At 38.1% G+C, this 20912-nt stretch overlaps 1 protein-coding gene across 3 annotated transcripts in view; it reads left to right on the top strand.

Moving 5' to 3' along the window:
* The window catches only part of ATAD5 (ATPase family AAA domain containing 5), a 45710-nt gene that overhangs the window by 15557 nt on the left and 9241 nt on the right, over positions 1-20912 (top strand). For all 3 annotated transcript variants that reach the window (XM_058703239.1, XM_058703238.1, XM_058703240.1), the window contains exons 7-17: positions 4445-4629; positions 6592-6749; positions 8071-8230; positions 8694-9023; positions 10561-10657; positions 12055-12134; positions 12315-12457; positions 12555-12705; positions 18187-18360; positions 19094-19227; positions 19942-20035. In XM_058703239.1, coding sequence (XP_058559222.1) covers positions 4445-4629; positions 6592-6749; positions 8071-8230; positions 8694-9023; positions 10561-10657; positions 12055-12134; positions 12315-12457; positions 12555-12705; positions 18187-18360; positions 19094-19227; positions 19942-20035 — 1706 coding nt within the window. The remainder of the gene's footprint in view (positions 1-4444; positions 4630-6591; positions 6750-8070; positions 8231-8693; positions 9024-10560; positions 10658-12054; positions 12135-12314; positions 12458-12554; positions 12706-18186; positions 18361-19093; positions 19228-19941; positions 20036-20912) is intronic.

Here is a 20912-nt window from a genome sequence, read left to right as displayed (position 1 = left end):
CAAGAGTTGGATGCTTAACCAACTGAGCTACCCAGGCGCCCCCTAACTGCACCATTCTTAAGCATACAGTTTTCATAAGTACATTATATCAAGATTTAACATCTTTCTTTTACTCTGAAAGGTTACTCTTTTTCTGTTATTCCTACCACCACCATAACAAAAGGTTACTGCTATACTGATTCTTAACCATTGATTAGTTTGATTTCTATTGCCATGGATTAGTTTTGTTAGTTTTAGAACTTTACGTAAACTTCAGAACTTCATGTAAATGTATATATATGTGTGTATTCTTTTGTATCTAATTGCTTTTGGTCAGTACACATACACACACTATCGTTTTTTAAATCAACTTTATTCAGGGGGGTCTGGGTGGCTCAGTTGGTTGAGCATCTGACTTTGGCCCAGGTCATGATCTCGTGGTTCGTGGGTTCGAGCTCCGCGTTGGGCTCTGTGATGACAGCTCAGAGCCTGGAGCCTGCTTCGGATTCTGTGTCTCCCTCTCTCTCTGCCCCTCCCCCGCTCACACTCTCTGCTTTTCTCTGCTTTTCAAAAAGAAATAATTGTAAAAAAAATTTTTTTTTTAAATCAACTTTATTCAGGTATAATGTACTCACAATCATATGCATACAATTGAAGTAAACAGTTTGAGGTTTAACAAACGTACACATCTGTGTAATCATCACAATAGAGAACATTTTCACCACATTCCAGAAAGTTCCCTTTTGCCTCTTTGCAATTAATCCATGTCCCCAACTCAGTCCCACACAATTTCTGATCTGTTTTCTGTTGACATAGATTGGTTTGCCTTTTCTAGAATTTCGTAGAAATGAAATCATACAGGACACTCACTTTTGTCTCTGTCTTCTCTTAGCCAAGGTAATATATCAGTAGTCTTTTCTTTTTTATTACTGAGTAGTATTCCTTATATGAATATACCACAGTTTGTGTATCCATTCTTTTATTGATGGCCAATTGGGTTGTTTCCAGTATTTGGCTATTATTAATAAGGCTGCTGTGAACATTCCATTCCATTCCATTCCATGTGTAGACAGTGTTCTCATTTTTCTTGAGTAAATACCTAGAAGTGGAATTGTTCTGTCATTGGGTAGGTGTACGTTTAACATTGTAAGAATCTGCCAAACTTTCCCAAGTGGTTGTTCCATTTATACTCCCACCAGCAGTATATGAGAGCTCCAGTTGCTAACGCTTGGCATTATCAGACTTTTCTTTTAATGGGTATTTATTTTGAGAGAGAGTATGCACATACAAGCAGGGAGTATATGTTATATACTATATTCTTAAAGTAAGCTCTCCCAAGCAAGCTCTGTGCTGTCAGTGCAGAGCCCAATGCAGGGCTCGATCTCATGAACTGTGAGATCATGAACTGAGCTGAAATCAAGAGTTAGATGCTTAGGGGCGCCTGGGTGGCTCAGTTGGTTAGGTGTCCGACTTCGGCTCAGGTCATAATCTCACGGTTCGTGAGTTCGAGCTCCACGACGGGATCTGTGTTGACAGCTTAGAGCCTGGAGCCTGCTTCGGATTCCCTCTCTCTCTGCCCCTCTTCCTGCTTGCGCTTTGTGTCTCTCTCAAAAATGAATAAACATCAAAAACAACAACAACAACTAAAGAGACGCTTAACCAACTGAGCCACCAGGTGCCCCCAGACTTTAATTTTAGCCATTCTCATGGGTTTCTAGTGGTATAGTATTATTTTTTATTATTTACCTTTTTATTATTTTTAATCAATGAAAAATTTGAACCTTATTGAAGTATAAATTACATAGTCACCCGTATTTAAAGTGTGTAACTTGGTGAGCTTTGCCAGTTGTATATGTAGTGAAAGCACCACCACAGTAAAGATAATGCTTTATTTCTACTATCCAGAAGGTCTTTTCCTCCACAAGCGTCCTCATGCCCTTCTGCAGTCCTCCTCCTAGTCCCAGCTCAGGCAAGCACCTGTCTCTTTTCTGTATGTTAATTTGCATTTTCTAGAATTCTGTATTAATGAAATCGTATGATAATACACTCTTTCATCTGGCCTCTTTCAGTCAGCTTGATGATTTTGAGATTTGTTCATGTTATCAAATACTGTTGACTCTTTGAATTGCCCAAGTCCACTTACGTGGGTTTTTACGTTACGGTACTGTAAAAATGTATTTTCTCTTCCATATGATTTTCTAATATTTTTGCCTCTAGCTTACTTTAAGAATATAGTATATAATATATATACTGTATACACAACATAACGAACTATGTGTTAATCGACAGTTAATGTTAATCCTTTAGGCTTCCAGTCAGTAGTAGGCTATTAGTAGGTACATTTTTGGGGAGTCAAAAATTATGCATGTACTTTCGACTGTGCAGAGGGTCAGCAACCCTAACCTCTATGTTGTACAAGGTCAACCATATATCAGTAGTTCATTATTTTTGCTGAATAGTATTATATGGATAAACCACTTTTTGTCTACCTGGTTACCTGTTGATGGACATTTGGGTTGTTTCCAGTCTTAAGACTAAAGATGCCAGCAACATTCATGCAGAAGTCTCCTACAATTTTGCTGATGATTCTGTTAAATAGTGAGAGAATTGATATCTTAACAATATTAAGTTTTCTGATCCAAGAACATTATATTTCTATTTTTAATATCTTTCATCAGTGTTTGGTGGTTCTCAGTGTAGAGGTTTTATACATGTGTTAAATTCATCTCTAAGTATTTCATGTATTTAATATAATTATAAACGGCATTATTTTCCAATTGTTGATTTCTGGTATGTGGAAATACAATTGATTCTTTTTTTTTTTTTTAACCTATACCACAGTCCACCATTTCACCTAATGCTATTATCTTATATGCTTTTACTTTACCCAGTAGAATTGTTTGAAGGAAGAAATTTGCTGGTTTTGGACTACTTAACTTAAATTTCTTAGAAGTTTCTTAGAATTATTCTTATGTTCCTAAATTGGTATACTATGAAACAATTTAAAAAATAATTTATGTTGAAATAACTTTAAGAAAAGTTGCCAGACTACTACAAAGAACTCCTATCCCCTTCACCAAGATTTCCCATGTCCTTGACTGTGTTTATTGAAGTGTGGAGACTCTCAACCTGGGTCTGTCTGATAAAGCAGATAAAGCTAGGATACATATATAAGTATGTATATATTTTTTATATATACACGTATACCCAAAGCTATTTATAATTGTATATATTACACAGTTTATCACATATATATAATATGTGTATATTTTGTATTAGCACTTTGTACACTTCTCCTTAAAGTCTACCTTCTGCTATTGGCATATAGTCTTTTTTTTTTTTTTTTTTTAAGGTTTTATTTTTAAGTTATCTCTACACCCAACATGGGGCTCGAACTTACAACCCCAAGATCGAGTCACATGCTAGGGACACCTGGGTGGCTCAGCCCAACTCTTGATTTCGGCTCAGGTCATGAATTCACAGGTTCATGAGATTGAGCCCCACGTCGGGCCCTGTGCTGACAATGTGGAGCCTTCTTGGGATTCTGTCTCTCCTTCCCTCTCTGGCCCTCCCCTGCTCATGTGTGCGTTCTGTCTCTCTCAAAATAAATAAATAAACATTAAAAAAAGAAAAAAGTTGTATGCTCTACCTACCAAGCCAGCCAGGTACGCCAATCTCATACCTACTTAGCTACAACTTCACGAATCTCTTCCTCCTTCCCTCCAACTAACAGTAAAAAAAGCTACACCTCCTCTTTTCTGAGATAAATGCATCCACACTGGCTTTAAATCTCTTCTTTCCCTCATTTCTCTCAAAAAGGAAAGGAAAAGAGAAATGGAAGTCTTTGCATCCTCTTTTTACTTACCAACTCAAATTTCTGTTTGTAGAGAATATTACAATTCTCCATATATGGCGGGTTAGGAAGGGCAGATTAGCTGTTGCACCACCCTCTCCCCCTTCCGCTGCTCCCGTATCCGATCCTCCTCGCCTCCCTCCCACCGAAGTCAGGACTCTTAGGATTAGCAATATGAAGATAAGCCAGGTAAAACTGAGGCATCAGTAAGAAAGGCCCTAATGGTCTTGCTACTATATTGGAAACATCACATTAGAAATTCTTATATTAACTTTTTGAAATATAGCACTTACTTTGTTTTCTGATTATGATACAAATACATGTTCTTTTAAAAAGAAGACAAAATACACAAGGGAAAAAACTCACCTACCACTCAGATAGACTCTGTTAACTTTTTGCTGGATGTTCTTCAAGTCATTTTTTTTCCCTCTATATATTTACTTTTATTTAATTTCTTAATACTGATAGCTTTCATTTTTATGATAAGCAAAAGTGAATGTGCCCAGCTAACATCTCAGATAGCGGATTCATTTTTTGAAATTAAAAAGTATTGTGTATTTTTTTAAGTGTTTATAACCTTAGCTTTCCTTTGTCACATCATTTTCTTAAAAGCCAAGATACATCTGAAAAGTCTCAGGATTGTGATGTGCAGTTTCAAGCCAAGCGCGACTTCCTAATGAGCGGTTTGCCGGATTTGCTGAAACGACAGATTGCAAAGAAAGCTGCTGTATTAGATGTGTACCTTGCAGCGAGTACTAGTTTCCAGAGAGTTGTCCACGTACAACAAAGAGATGATGGTGAGTTTATTATAATTAAATATTTTTAAATGCAGGGCGCCTGGGTGGCTCAGTCAGTTCAGCGTCCGACTTCGGTTCAGGTCACAATCTCGCAGTTTGTGAGTTTGAGCCCTTCTTGGGCTCTCTGCTGTCAGCCTGTCAGCACAGAGCCCACTTCGGATCCTCTGTCCCCCTCTGCCCATCCCCTGCTTGCGCTGTCCCCCAAATAAATAAATATTAAAGAAAGTATTTTTAAATGTTAGAAGTAATATGAGAGTGTAAGTTGACTTGAAATGAGGCTAAAGTTTAAAGATAATTCTTAAGGAGATTTTAGTGAGAATTTGCAGTATGTGTTTGTATTGTCTATTGAGTATTGTCTATTCCTCAGTCCTGGACTCCCTGTACTGCATATGGGGTGTCAGGGCAAGAGAGCCAGAGGCATCCTCAGCCCTCACCACCTTATGCAGCGAAGAGCAGGCGTGCGGGCAGGACCTCAGCTGGATGTTGTTCTCCAGGGAGGCACTGTGTTCCGAAAGGAAGGCAGTGGTCTTCACACATGCAGCCTGTGTGTGAACAGATCACCTGTAAGACTTTCTCAGAGGAGCTCCAGCCCTGTCCTCGTCCGATGGGCTGTTGAATGTGCAAGGGAGATGTTTGCCTCCTTTCCAGAACAGCTTTTGCTCTCTCGTTGCATCTAAATCCCTCCTGGAGCAGGTAGCAAGTAGCTCCACACTCCAGTTCACCCTTTCCTCATACACATCGTGCACAAGGGTGAGCTGTTTGCACAAGCCTTCTGCACGGTGGTCTTAGCTTGATCAGAACCTGTTTCTGGTTGGATTCAAATGCTACCGCAACCACAATCTTACTTGACTTACATAGTTTTTAATTACCAAAAGTGTACAAAGCTTTATTTCTTTTCCTTGTCGTTGCTCCTACCTAGAGCGTTTTGTGTGTGTGAGTGTGCACGCTCGCGTGCGTGCACAAAAGCATTTGTATTCTTCTCAGCTGGCTTTGTGGTTTGGTTTAATGCACTCCTTCTACTCCTAAAATATGCTCTATGTTCTCTTCTTTCTTTTTTCCTTTTGTGTTTCTGACCTTGATAGCTTTTCGGTTTTGTTAAGCCTCCCATTTGTACAGGGAACTTCCCAGCCAGCCCTTCTGGTGATATTCTTCTTTCTCTTTCTTCCTCAGCTCTGCCATTGGCCATTCGGTGGACGAAGCCCTTCTTGTTATTTTCACCAGTTCAGTTTTATACAGCATATTCCAATAGTATATTCAACTGTAGAAGTTAGTTATACGTTTCTTCCCTGATTTTGATCAACATTTTCACCAGAGTGCTACTGTAAAACTTATCATATGTGTTTGTGCATCAGGAGATGAAGCAAGCACAGAGACAACCTCTCTCTTTTAGAGCCTGAAGAGTTGGGGCACCTGGGTGGCTAAGTCAGTTGATCGTCCGGCTCTTGACTTTGGCCCAGGTCATGATCTCACATCTCGTGAGTTTGAGCCTAGCATCGGGCTCTGCGCTGACCGTGAAGAGCCTGCTTGGGATTCTGTCTCCCTCTCTCTTTGCCCCTCCCATGCTTACTCTCTCTTTCTCGCTCTCAAAATAAATAAAAATAAACTTAAAAAAAATAGAACCGGAGGAGTTAATCACACATTTATTTACTGGTATGCCAGGTCTGCCCTCAGAGTTCAAACCTTAAACCAGGATGCGAACTGCCCCTGAAATTCTTACCCCTAGTAGCAAGGGTTGATTTCAAAAGAAACGAAGTTTGCTATCACTTGGTTATTTTAAACAATTGGGAAGGAAAACTCAATATTTTTATTAATTGTATTTGTTGGAGGAGAGGAGTTTGGTTTTTTGAGTTTTGGTATTTTTGTGTTAACTATGTAGCTGTCAGGTCTTTTCACGTTTGCGTATTTGGCATTCGATGTAATGAATGAAGATAATTAAGACCTTTGTTTTCTGTTTTGCTTTAGGATGCCATTTGTGGCATTTGAAACCACCCACTTGCCCTCTCTTAACCAAACTTAAAGAACTGGATACTAGAGTAATAGATCTCTCAAAATGTGTTCTTGCTCTTGGTGAATTTTCAACATTGAATTCAAATTCTAAAAGTACTAATTCTGCTGTTGTGGTAAGTACCAGAGATCCCGGCTATTGTATGGTGTTTCCTTCATATCTTCAGAGGGAAAGCAAACAGATATCTGCTACTGTGGCCTAAAGTTCTTTTTTCCCTGGAGTCCAGTTTTAAAGAATAAATCCCAAATGAGGTAGACATCTCTTTTAAATATTCCTGGAGCTTTAGAAGCATTTTAAGAATTAATGGTAGCCAGGGCACCTGGGTGGCTCAGTTGGTTGAGTGTCGGACCTTGGCTCAGGTAATGATCTTGTGGTCTGTGAGTTCGAGCCCCACGTCAGGCTCTGTGCTAACGGCTCAGAGCCTGGAGCCTGCTTCGGATTCTGTGTCTCCGTCTCTCTCTGCCTCTCTCTCTCTCTCTCTCTCTCTCTCTCTCTCTCAAAAATGAATAAACATCATGGGGCGCCTGGGTGGCTCAGTCGGTTAAGCGGCCAACTTCGGCTCAGGTCATGATTTCGCGGTCCATGAGTTCGAGCCCCACATGCTGACAGCTCAGAGCCTGGTGCCTGTTTCAGATTCTGTGTCTCCCTCTCTCTGACCCTCCCCCGTTCATGCTCTGTCTCTCTCTGTCTCAAAAATAAATAAAATGTTAAATGAATAAACATTAAAAAAATTCTATAAAAAAAAAAGGAATTAAGGGTAGCCAGTTTCAAAAGAATATTAGATTATAGGGGCGCCTGGGTGGCGCAGTCGGTTAAGCGTCCGACTTCAGCCAGGTCACGATCTTGCGGTCCGTGAGTTCGAGCCCCGCGTCAGGCTCTGGGCTGATGGCTCGGAGCCTGGAGCCTGTTTCCGATTCTGTGTCTCCCTCTCTCTGTGCCCCTCCCCCGTTCATGCTCTGTCTCTCTCTGTCCCAAAAATAAAATAAAAAACGTTGAAAAAAAAAATTTAAAAAAAAAAAAAAAAAAAAAAAAAAAAAAGAATATTAGATTATATAGCACATTTAGATATTGTGTAAATCAGCATTCTAATCTAATGTGTAAAGAACAATTAGTTGAAAGAGGGAACAGGAAAAATATGAATTAAGTCCCTAAAAATCTATGCAAATGCAGCTTTGCTGTTAAGGTTTTATTTAGTCACTGAAGCTAATCCTACATTAATATTGACTAGTTATCGACAGAAAATGGTTGGTGACTAATATTAATAGACAATGTTGGGGGGCATCTGACTGGCTCAGTGAAGCAGGCGACTCTTGCTCTCAGGGTTATGAGTTCAAGTCCCACGATGGGTGTAGAGATTACTTAAAAAAAAATCGAAATGTCTTTGAAAAAAACAGACAGTGTGGGTCCATTATTGAGCTTTTTTTTCTTTATTGCAGTTTGTGGAGAGAAGGAAAGATTTGACTGAAGAAGTAAGAAATGTTTTGCTGGAGGAAATTAGGTGGTCGAATCCCGAATTTTCTTTGAGGAAATATTTTTCTTTGCTTCTTAAAAAACGAAGTGAGCACCAGGTACTTTTTGAGTGTCATCGTAAACAAGGTTAGTGATAACTGTTATCATTTACATTAACATTTTGTTTTTGAAAACATTAAGACGTGGTCTTTGACTCTTGGAAGTCCACTGAGAGGATATTGCTTATGGTTGGCAGGGAAAATTGTTCAAGTGTATTAAAGCATCTTGTTCAATGCAGTGTTGGCCCCTGCCATTCTCCACAGGTACAAACTCAAAGACAGCTTTAATTTTGTTAAAATATTAATAGTTCATTTAAGGAAAGCCTTAAGTGAGATCATTTGAACTGACTTGCCTTTATATAACTTGTACAAAAGGCAATCTGAATAACACAATATCCTGCTTGCTTTCAGTGGCCCACATTTGATTCTTGCCTCTTCATTTTGTAGTAATAAGATTGTTGGATATTTTGAAGTGATATTAAGATTTTAGATATTAAAATTTGTTTTTTGTTAATTAGTAAGCGCATGCATTTCTCTAACTTTTGAAATAGAAAGTCCACAACTCGAACCTGATGTGAATCAAAAAGAAACCAAAAGGAAACGAGTGGAAACGGAAATTCAGAAGTCAAAAAGAAAGAAGCCAAACGAGTATTCACAAAGTCCAAAAAAGATAAATGGGAAACCAGAAGAACTTGACAAAAGAAACAACTCCACTGGGATAAAGCCAGACTCTTGTAAAGGCCTTCTTTCTAAAACATCCAGGAAGAAACAAACTGCTTCGAGTACAACATGTAAAATAGAAACAGAAGCAGTTGAAGATTCTGATGTTCTGATAATAGATGATGGCAAAGAGCCTACATCAGAAAGATCTCCTGTTCCTGGTAAATTAGATCTTCTTCCTCTGGGCCTTCCTCTTCTTGTTCATTTTCTCTTTAATATATGTTCTTTGCAACATTCAAGCAATATATGTTTATAAAACAAGAAGTGGAAGCCTTACTAATTATAATCACAGTCTTACAGAAAACCACATTTAACAGATAGGTGTTTGGTCTTTGATTTTTCTGTGTGCTTTTTAAACAACCTGGGATTATATCTCTTTAACATGTCTCTGACTTACTCCCATTTGGGTTCTTTAGCTTTTTCAAAAATATTCTATTGAATTGATTAATTCGTCCATTTATGTGGCTGAATGGATGTTTTAATATTTGTATAGAAAGTCTCCTCTATCATTTTTTTAAAAACTATTCATGTATCGGGGTACCTGGGTGGCTCAGCTGGGTGATCATCCGACTTCGGCCCAGGTCATGATCTTGCAGTTCGTGGGTTTGAGCCCCACGTCGGGCTCTGTGCTGATAGCTTGGAGCCTGGAGCCTGCTTCAGATTCTGTGTCTCCATCTCTCTCTCTCTCTGTCCCTCTCCTGCTTGTGCTCTTTCTCTCTCCAAAAATAAACATTAAAAAAATTTTAAAAATAAAATTATGTTCATGTATCTACTCTGCTGAATAAACTGTAGATTCTCTTACTCCACATATCCCACTGGGGTTTGATTTTGCATTAGTGTATAGATTAATTTGGAGTGAATCGGCATGTTTACCACATTCAGTCTTCTCAAATGGGAGTGTGGCACATCTCCATTTACCTAGGTTGACTTTGTAGGATATTTTAATGTTTCTTTTCAGGGATCAAAGGATGTTTCACAAAAATTACGCTGCCTTTATTCTTTAGATTATTTCCTAAGAAATAATAAATTCCTTTTCATATATCATGTTTTTTTAGTGATTACTTAAATTTTAAGCATGTACTTCTATTTTTTCATAATTTTTTGTAAGTAATCTCTACCCCCAACATGGGACTTGAGCTTACAACCCTGAGATCGAGTCACATGCTCTGCTGACTGAGCCAGTGAGGCACCCCTAATTGAGTACTAACTTTTAAACTTTACTTCCATGAGACTTTATGGCAGTTAGTTTTTTGGGGTTTTTTGTTTTTTGTTTTGCTAATTATTTTTTTAGTGTTTATTTATTTTTGAGACAGAGAGAGGCAGAGCACAAGCAGGGGAGGGGCAGAGAGAGACACACATAGAATCCGAAGCAGGCTCCAGGCTCTGAGGTGTCAGCGCAGAGCCTGATGTGGGGCTTGAACTCATGAGCTGTGAGGTCATGATCTGAGCTGAAGTCAGACACTTACCAACTGAGCCACCCAGGTGCCCCTATGGTGGTTAGTTTTTAAGGGGGAAGAATTGATATGAAGATATGAAGAATTTTAAATGTAATGTTAAGTTTTGAAATTGCCCTTTTGACATTTTGTAAATATAAATACTGTACAAATATTCATTGTTTACATGAAACAATAATGTAAATGTGTAAAAATATATGCTTATGTTAAGGAACAATGCTTCAATGTATATGTTTTGCTTTAGATTCTGGAACTGAAGACATGCTATGGACAGAAAAGTATCAACCCCAGAACTCCAGTGAACTCATAGGCAATGAGCTAGCTATAAAAAAATTACATAGGTTGGTAAAACATGTAAAAGAATTGAGAAATAGTTTTACATTTAGTTTGTTTTGAATCTAGTTTGTTTAGTTTGTTTGAATCTAGTTTTACTATTTGTTTTATTTATACTAAAATGTAGAAATTATAAAGTATTACTTGTATGATAAAATCTTTGTAAAAAAGAAAATTAAGAAAAACATGAAAAGTAAATATCCTTCTTTTCTATTTCTACTCTCTAGAGGTAACAACTATTAAAGGTTTCTTGTAGAATCTTCCAGAAAAAAATTTATGCATATGTTAGCTCCTTTCTTCCTAACAAATAGGGTCATATTACTACTAATTCAGGTCCATAGTCCTTTGTCTACAATTCCCACATCCAAAAAAGTTCTGAAAATTAAAAGTTACTAACTTACGGTTTTTATGTATCCCACTTGGTAGGAGTTCATACCTTTTTAAAAATTTTTTTTAACGTTTATTTGTTCTTTGAGAGAGAGAGACACACAGCGCAAACAGGGAAAGGGCAGAGAGAGAGGGAGACACAGAATCTGAAGCAGATTCCAGGCCCAAGCTGTCAGTACAGAGCCCTATGCGGGGCTTGAACTCACAAACCACAAGATCACGATCCGAGCTGAAGTCAGATGCTTAACTGACTGAGCCACCCAGGCGCCCCTCATATCTTTTTTTTAAATAAAAACATTAAGTGATTATTTTGTAATACCAGAGACCCCCAGAGGGGTATTGTGTTATGTGTGGTATATGTACCAAATTACTTTTCTAGTATCTAAAAAATTTTGAATTCTAAAACTCACCTGGTCCAAAGGATTTCATATAAGAAATAGGGGCCTATAATAATAGTTAACACTTTGAGCTTAGTACTGTTCTAAGTGCTTGCATTGTTCTTAGCCCCTGTAAGCCTTACAACTATACTATGAGAGTAAATACTGCTGTCCTCATCTTATAGATAAGGAATGGACCTACAGAGGTTGAATTATTTGTCCAGGGTCACCCAGCTTGAAAGTAGTGGGGCTGGAACTCAAACTTGAGCAGTCTAGCTCTAAACTAGAACTTAATCTTTCTGCTTATACTTAGCACTGTGTATTAGACATGTTTCATATCATCACACAGTCTACCTGAACTCTTTATAGTTGTTCTGTACTGGTTTCATAGGTGAGGGTACTGTAGTGTCTCTTTTCTCCTACTGAAGTACTTTTATGTTTTTCCCTTTGGAACCTAATCTGAACAAGGTTGCAGTGGATATCCTTGTACATACAGTGTTGTATATTTTGGTAAAAAATTACTTCCTTTAGAAATATTTGTGCCCATGTAAAAATATTTTACTATTTCGTTGATTCAAAGAGATATTCTGTGAATATCTATTCTGTGAATTAGTTAATTAACACATATTTTCTTATGGCAGTTGGTTGAAAGACTGGAAGAGACGAGCCGAATTGGAAGAAAGACAGAATTTGAAGGGAAAAAAAGATGAGAAACAGGAAGGTATCTTGAGTTATTTTCTCCATTTCACTGAACGTGTTTAGTTAGATTGGCTCTAAATGTGTATGAAATTTCTTAATTGTATTTTATATTTGATTTCCTAGTTTTTGTAAATAAGTGTCTAGCATCTATTGCTGCCTGAGCAATTATCAAATGATAATTTGCATTTGAATAATTTTTCAGATCTGTCGGATAGCATTGATTTTAAAGGCAGTTCAGATGACGAAGAAGAGAATCGCCTTTGCAATACTGTTCTGATAACAGGGCCGACAGGAGTGGGGAAGACTGCCGCGGTGTATGCGTGTGCTCAGGAGCTTGGATTTAAGGTTAGTAACAGCTACGCCAGGAGGATGTTAATGTAACTGTTGCACTCGAATTAAAGGAAGACCGACTATTCTGCCTTGCTTTCATGTATTCTTCCAGATATTTGAAGTCAATGCCTCTTCTCAGCGCAGTGGTAGACAAATTCTGTCTCAACTGAAGGAAGCTACCCAGTCCCATCAAGTGGACAAGCAAGGTGTAAACTCTCAGAAACCTTGTTTTTTTAATAGTTACAACCTAGGCAAGTCACCAAGTAAGTAAATTATTTTGCTTAGGTCATAACCTTTGAGAGAAAGTGAAATCTACAAAAAGAATTTTAATCAGCATTTTTTTTTTTTTGCCTTTTGTTTTTTTAACCTTTTCCTATACACACACGTGCGTGCACCTTTTTTATGTTTTCCTGGATGGTTTTAAAATAAATCTCAAGACCATCATATAATTTTATTTGTATGTACTTCAGTAGGTATCTCTAATTGATAAGGGCCTTTAAAAAGCATAACCAGGGGTGTCTGGGTGGCTCAGTCTGTTAAGCGTCTCACTCTGGATTTCAGCTCAGGTCATGGTCTCACACAGTTTGTGGACTCGAGGCCCACATTGGGTTCTGCATTGACAGTGCAGATCCTGCATGAGATTCCCTGACCCTCCTCCACTCACACACGTGCTTGCTCCCTCTCTCAAAATAAATAAACGTAAAATAAAATAAAAAGCATAACCACAGTAATCATTATTAGACCTAATGAAATTAGCTATGTATCTTAATTTGATCTAATACATACTCTTATTTTGGTGTTCTGTTGTTTCAAATGGTTCCTGCAAATTTGGATTCAAACAAGGTTTACATCCTGTTTCCGATTCTGTGTCTCCCTCTCTCTCTGCTCCTCCCCCGTTCATGCTCTGTCTCTCTCTGTCCCAAAAATAAATTTAAAAAACGTTGAAAAAAAAAAATTAAAAAAAAAAAATTCAAACAAGGTTTACATCTTACATTTGACTGATGTCTTTTAAATATCTTCCAGTCTCCCTAATAATTCCCTCATCCTTTTCATATCATTTATTTGTTGAAGAACGTGGGTCATTTTTCATAAAATCTCTCACATTTTGGATTTCGTTGATTGTGTGTTCATGGCATCAGTTAACATATTCCTCTTCCCTATATTTCTTGTAAACTGGCAGTTAGATCTGTGATATTGATTAGATTAAGGTTCTGTTTCAGGGCTACCATACATGCATAGGCGGGGCTGTGAGCTTCCTATGGCATCAAAGTGGAAGATAACTTTTGTGATATTCACATGGCTCAGTGAGTTCAGTTGTTTTCAGGCTGATCCATCCATTATAAAGTTCTCCATCACTCTTTTATGTAGCCATGAATGATCTTTATCTAGTAGATTGTTTCATTAGGAGTTTAAAAATGGGTGATTTTGTAATTCACTGAGCCTTTCTGAATTTATTAGTTGAAATTGTAAGGAGAATTTCTCTTCATCAGTTGTTTGGACACTTTGACATACAATTTGTACAGGAAAGGCATGAGAAATGTTTCATTCTTTCCTTTTTAAAAATTTATTTTGTTTGTTTTTTTAGAGAGAGCATGAGTGGGGGAGAGGGGCAGAGAGAGAGAATCCCAAGCAGTCTCTGTGCTCAGCGTAGAGCCTGACGTAGGGCTCAATCCCACAACCATGAGATCATGACTTCTGAGCCAAAATCAAGAGTCAGACGCTTGATGGACTGAGCCACCCAGGCACTCCCATTCTTTTCTTTCATTTATCAGTTCTTAAAGTAATGGTGCCCTAGTAATCTCTAAAGTTATCCAATGAGTTTTTGGGTAGTCTACTTTTTTTTTTTTTAGTATTATGAGGAACTCATGGATTTGTATCTATTTAATGTGTTTCAGTCCTTTGTGTTGATTATTCGTTGTGGCTATTACAATTTTCTTTTTGTCACTAGTTTAAACAGCTGTGATTTTGATGTGGGTTGCTGGAGTTTTCTTCATGTTTCATGTGGTTGGGGTTTGTTGAGCTTCTTGGATGTATGTGTTTATAGTTTTCATCAAATCTGGAAATTCCAAGCATTGTGTCTTTTTTACTCTTAATTAAAACAGGTTTGACATATAACATTGTATAAATTTAGGGCATACAAGTGTTAATTTGATACATTTCTATATTGTAATATGCTTGCCATTGCATTGATAATTAGCATCTCTATCATGTTACATAATTATCACTTCTTTTTAGTGGTTGGAATAGTTATAGTCTCAGGAAGTTTGGTGATTATAATACAATGTTGCCTGTATTTACCATACTGTGCATTAGATCCCTAGGATTTATTTACTCATTGCAAGTTTGTACCTTAAACAATATCTATCCTGTCCCCGGTCCCCTTCTCCTGGCAACCACCATTTTACTCTCTGTTTTTGTGAGTTTGATTTTTTAGATTCCATATATAAGTGATGTCATACAGTGCTTGCTTTTCTCTGTCTGACTTACCTCACTTAGCCTAATGTGCTCCAGGTCCGTGCATGCTGTCATAAATGGCAGGATGTTCTTTCTTAACGGCTGAATAATATTCCATTGTGTATATATACCACATCTTTATCCATTCATGCATGGGTACTTAGGTTGTTTCCATAGCACATTCTGTCGTGAATCATGCTGCAGTAAACATGGGAGTGTGTATATCTCTTCAAGATCCCATTTTTGTTTCCCAGAAGCACAACTATAGCAGATCTGTTTTTAGTTTTGGGGAGAAACTTCATGTTGTTTTCAATAGTGGTTGAACCAGTTTACATTCCCCTCAACAGCGCACAAAGCTCCCCTTTTCTCCACATCTTCTCCAGCACTTGTTATCTCTTCAAATAATTTTTCTCTTCTCCTCTCCTTTGACAATTTTAATTATATATATATATTAGACCACCTTGAGTTGTCTTCTAGCTTGATGATTGCATGTGCAAGTTTTCAGTCTTCCTTTGCTCTGCATGTTTCATCTTGGATAGTTTCTAACTATGCGAGTTCACAGATCTTATTTTCTGCAGTATCTAGTATACTGTCAGTGCCATCCAATGTATTTTTTTATTTCATACATTGTAGTTTTCATTTCTAGAAGCTTGACTTGGGTCCTTTTTATAGTTTCTGTGTTACCATGCCCAATTTTTCCTGTAAGTTTTTGAACAGAAGAAACACAGTTATGACTATTTTAGTCATAGTGTTCTTGTTTATTAATTAGTGTTCTTGTCTATTAATTCTGTCATCTGTGTCATTTCTGAGTTGGGTTCAGTTAATTGATTTTTTTTTCATTATGGATTGTATTTTCATGCCTTTTTGGTGCCTGATAATTGTGATCAGATGTCAGACTTTGTGCACTTTGTCCAGGTGCCCCTTGTTGGGTATTGGACATTTCTACATTCCCATAACTATTCTTGAATTTTGTTCTGGAATACATTTAAGTCACCTAGAAACAGTTTGATCATTTTGGGTCTTCTGCTATATTAGCAAGACCATAGCAGCATTTAGTGTAAGACAAATTTTGCAATTGCTTAGGTAAAGTCCTTCTGAGTACTCTGTCCACTTCCCCATTAATTCTGAAGTTTGCCGTTCTCTCTAATGGGAAGAGGAACTGTTCCCAGCTCTTTGTAAGCCTTAGATTATTTCTTCTAATCTTTCACTGATCACTACTCCATTGAAGGCTTGAGGGAGACGCTCTGCAGATTTCTGGAACACTCCGTGGAGGTCTCTGCTCTTCACTATTCTGCCCTGTGATTGCAATCAGCCTTGGCCTCCCTGGAGGCCTGTTCAGTCTCCTGAACTCAAGGAAACCTCTGGACTGGCTTCCCCCTCTTCACTGTGGCCTATACATTGTCTCAAGGCAGGAACCAGGCAATTCCTGGGGTTCACCTTGTTTGTTTCTTCTTTTAGGTATCACTGTCCTTTTTTGCATTATTTCCAAAGTCTTAAAAAGCATTGTTTCATATATTATGCTTAGTTTTTTGCTGTTATTTCAGATAGATTGGTAAGTCCAGTATATGTCTTGGCCAAATGCAGAGCCCTTTTTTCTTTTTGTGCTTTTTGACTAGCAGTAACCTGACTTAATTGGCTCGTGTCCTTTACACATAGCCCCAGTAATCTTTGATATTTGTTTTTGCTTTCTGGCTTGTTAAGATGTTCCAGACCTAAAAGGTAGCTACTTCTCCATGGAGCTGATTGTTTTGGTGAAAGATCCTTTAAGAAGATTATAGAAATAAGGGCACCTGGTGGCTCAGTCGGTTAAGCGTATGACTTCGGCCTGGGTCATGATCTTGCGGTTCATCTTGTGAGTTCAAGCCCTCTATTGGGCTCTGTGCTGACAGGTCAGAGTCTGGAGCCTACTTTGAATTCTGTGTCTCCCTCTTTCTCTGCCCCTCCCCTGCTTATACCCTGTCTGTCTGTCTCTCAAAAATATATATTAAAGAAAAGAAAAGAATATATCAATAAAATTTAGCCAAGTATCTACTACCTACTAGGTATATTATTTAAATTTGGCATGTATTTTCTTTTTTTTTTTTTTAATTTTTTTAATGTTCATTTTTGAGAGAGAGAGAGTACAAGCAGGGGAGGGACACAGAGAGAGGGAGACACAGAATCCTCCAGACCCCACCTAATGTGGGGCTCGAATTCACGAACTGCGAGATCATGACTCGAGTCGAAGTTGGACACTTAACCTACTGAGCCACCCAGGTGCCCCTTGGCATTTATTCTCTAAAACCAGTCTTTGGACTGATGCCAATCCATGATCAAACAATCCTTGTACTATGCCAAAATTAGAAAAATAAGGACAAAATAGTGAGTTTTTTATAAATCGCAATCTCTTCAATATAAAGAAATATTTTTTTATTTTAAGATTATGTTCCAGGGCACCTGGGTAGCTCAGTTGGTTGAGCGTCCAATTCTATTTTGGCTCAGGTCCTGGTTTCATGATTCGTGAGTTCGAGTCCCATGCTGGGCTCTGGGCTGCTGGTGTGGAGCCTGCTTGGGTTTATGACATAATAGTGATGTCTAGGATAATATCTCAAATTCAAAATTTTCGTTAAGTTTTCAAACATCCGTAATATGCAAAGAATATCATAAGATCTGTGGAGATGGGGTGCAAGAAAAAGAATAGGACAGATACAGTCATGGAATTGTGCACATATGATGGTACAGGAAAAGATCGTGCTCCTAATAATTGCACATGTGAGGACTGAATCAGAGCACTTGGAGGGGAGAAAAGACATGCTCTGGTACAAATGCTTGGTGCCATGGGACCTCAGGAGGGTAGAGATCAAACATTTGCTTTTAAACTTTGTATTGATCCTCCATAGTATCCTTAAAAAAACATTCTTTGCTTGTGATATCCACATACTATAGGGAAACTGAAGTTGGATAACAGTGTTCTGTCTGTGCTCAGTATGTACATTATCTCTCTTCCTCCAGCCTCCTCTGAACCCAAGCAGATGTACAGAAAGTGAATGGAGGGATTATGAACATTATTTGCTTCAAGGATGTATGTTTGTTTGGAAAAGAATGTCTTTTCCAAATGCCCAGTTTTACCTTCTCTGATGATAGAATAACTGTAACAATATGCTAATATTTGTACACAGTGTAAGAATGAAAGAAAACTTCTGTATCAATTTTTAACTGGTAAGACTAGAAATATAGGCTGTGGATAACTCAGTCTTACCATCTGTTTAACTTTTAGAATATTTACCTTTATGTAAATTTGGTTTTGGCAGAAAAATTAAGCTCTCCTAAGAAAGTTATTACATCACCAAGGAAACTTCCTCCGCAGTCACCACAAAGTAGCGTACCAAAACGAACACTTCCGCCTAAAACTTTGGCAAATTACTTTAAAGTTTCTTCTAAGCCAAAAAAAAATGAAGAAATAGTACTTCTGGAAAATAATAAAGGTAAGACATTAAATTGACAAAATATATGTGATATTTTTTAATAATGACCTTCATACATAAAATATCCTATTTCATGAGTTCCTATTGCTATTTATTTTTTTAATGTTCTAATTCTTTTTTATTTTTCTGTAATTTATTTTTCTAAATGTTTATTTTTGAGAGAGGGAGAATGAGTGTGGGTGGGGGAGGGGCAGAGAGAGAGAGAGAGAGTGTGGGATAGAGGATACAAGGCAGGCTCTGGGTCAGGTTTCACAAACCAAACATGAAATCATGACCTGAATCGAAGTCGGACGCTCAACTGACTGAGCCACCTAGGTGCCCCTATTTTTATTATTTTTACAGAGAGTGAGACCACAAGCAGTGGAAAGGGGAGGGTGGGAGGTGGGGAGAGGGAGAGAGAAAGAGAAAGAATCTTAAGCAGGCTCCAGGCTTAGCGTGGAGCCCGATACGGAGCTCGATCCCACAACCCTGGGATCATGACCTGAGCTGAAATCAAGAGTTGTTCACTCAACTGACTGAGCCACCCAGGTACCTCCTACTGCTATTTATTAAACCTCAGCTACTTTGAAGGTCATACATATGGGAGTTTTGATATTTTGTTTCAGCTTTTTTCTTCCCCCACCCTTGTTTCAGTTTTGATAGGGGGTTTCACTTTGAGCTTAGTTTGCAGAAATATCCAGTGTTATGTTAAAGGTTGATTTGAATCTAAAATATTAATATTTTGTTTATGCAGGAATCAAAAATTCTTGTGAACAGAAACCAATTATTCAGACTAAATCTACAAACACAACTAAGTCAAATGTCAAAGAATTTGGAGCTGAGGAATCCAACAGGAAAAACGCAACATCTCTCATTCTTTTTGAGGAGGTAGGCTTGTGGACATACGTTCATGATATCTTATAATACAAATTTTTGTATGAGGTGCCTGGATGGCTCAGTCAGTTGAGTGTCCGACTCTTGATTTCAGCTCAGGGCATGATCTTGCAGTTCGTGAGCTCGAGCCCTGCTTCAGGCTCTGCTCTGACATTGCGGAGCCTTCTTAAGATTGTCTCTCCCTCTCTCTGCTCCTCCCCAACTTGTGCATGCATGCGTACTCTCTCTCTCTCTCTCTCTGTCTCTCTCAAAATAAATAAACATTAAAAAAAACCTTATTCTACAGATTACTACATGTGTTACTGTGAAGGGTTGTAAAATAGCCAAGAAAGTCAGGAAGACTTGGATCTATTTGAATTTTAAGTGAATGAAACTGCAACCATAGAAGAATTTTTCAGAAAGATGATTAATGCAATTCAGGGTTATTAATTATTGTTCAGTGATTATAGAAATTATTCTGATTCATACTTGTTCAGGTATAGGTGACTGCTTTTTTTGGTTTAATATTTATTTGATAATTTTTTTTACTTATAATGGTGTAAAACATTTTAAGCTTTCAGTGTGGGCTGAATTCACAGTGTTCATAAATTTAATAAATTCATAAACTTTGTCTCTGACAGACTTACAGTGTATCTAGTATGTGTACATGACATATCCAGCACATGTTTTGTTACTCAGTACACTAATATTCTCATAAATGGTTCTTAGGTTGATGTCATTTTTGAGGAAGATGCTGGGTTTTTGAATGCAATCAAAACATTCATGGCAACAACTAAAAGACCTGTAATCCTTACTACAAGTGGTAGGTAACAGTGATTTTACAGCTAATTACTTTTGGTTAAAATATTTGAGAAAGCCTCAAATTTTAGTTAGAAATGTTCCTTTAAAAGTCTGCTAGTGGGGAGGGCAGGGTGGGTGATGGGTATTGAGGAGGGCACCTTTTGGGATGAGCAATGGGTGTTGTATGGAAACCAATTTGACAGTAAATTTCATATATTAAAAAAAAAAATTTAATTAAATTAAAAAAAAAAAAAAAAGTCTGCTAGTGGGGCGCCTGGGTGGCTCAGTCGGTTGAGTGGCCAACTTCGGCTCAGGTCATGATCTCACAGACTGTGAGTTCGAGCCCTGCGTCGGGCTCTGTGCTGACGGCTCAGAGCCTGGAGCCTGTTTCAGATTCTGTGTCTCCCTCTTTCTGACCCTCCCTCATTCATGCTCTGTATCTCTCTGTCTCAAAAATAAATAAACGTTAAAAAAAAAAAATTAAAAGTCTGCTAGTAAAGGGGCGCCTGTTGGCTGAGTTGGTTAAGCATCCGACTTTGGCTCAGGTCATGATCTCAGTTTGTGAGTTTGAGCCCTGCATCAGAGCTCACAGCCTGGAGTCTGCTTCAGATTCTGTGTCCTCCTTCTCTCTCTCTGTCCCTACCCTGCTTGCACTCTGTCTCTCAAAAAATAAATAAACTTAAAAAAAAAAAAGGTCTACTAGTAGGGGCATCTGGGTGGCTCATTCAGTTAAGTGTCTGACTTCAGCTCAGGTCATGAGCTCACGGTTGTGAGTTCGAGTACCACTTTGGATTGTCTGCTGTCAGCAGCGAGCCTGCTTCGGATCCTCTGTCCCACCCCCCTCACCTCTCTGCACCTCCCCTGCTCATGTTCTCAATCTCTCAAAAAAAATAAACAAA

This window comes from Neofelis nebulosa, chromosome 16 (genome assembly GCF_028018385.1).
Source record: "Neofelis nebulosa isolate mNeoNeb1 chromosome 16, mNeoNeb1.pri, whole genome shotgun sequence".
In the NCBI taxonomy this organism is placed as follows: Eukaryota; Metazoa; Chordata; class Mammalia; order Carnivora; family Felidae; genus Neofelis; species Neofelis nebulosa.
This window is presented reverse-complemented; position numbering and strand designations above follow the sequence as displayed.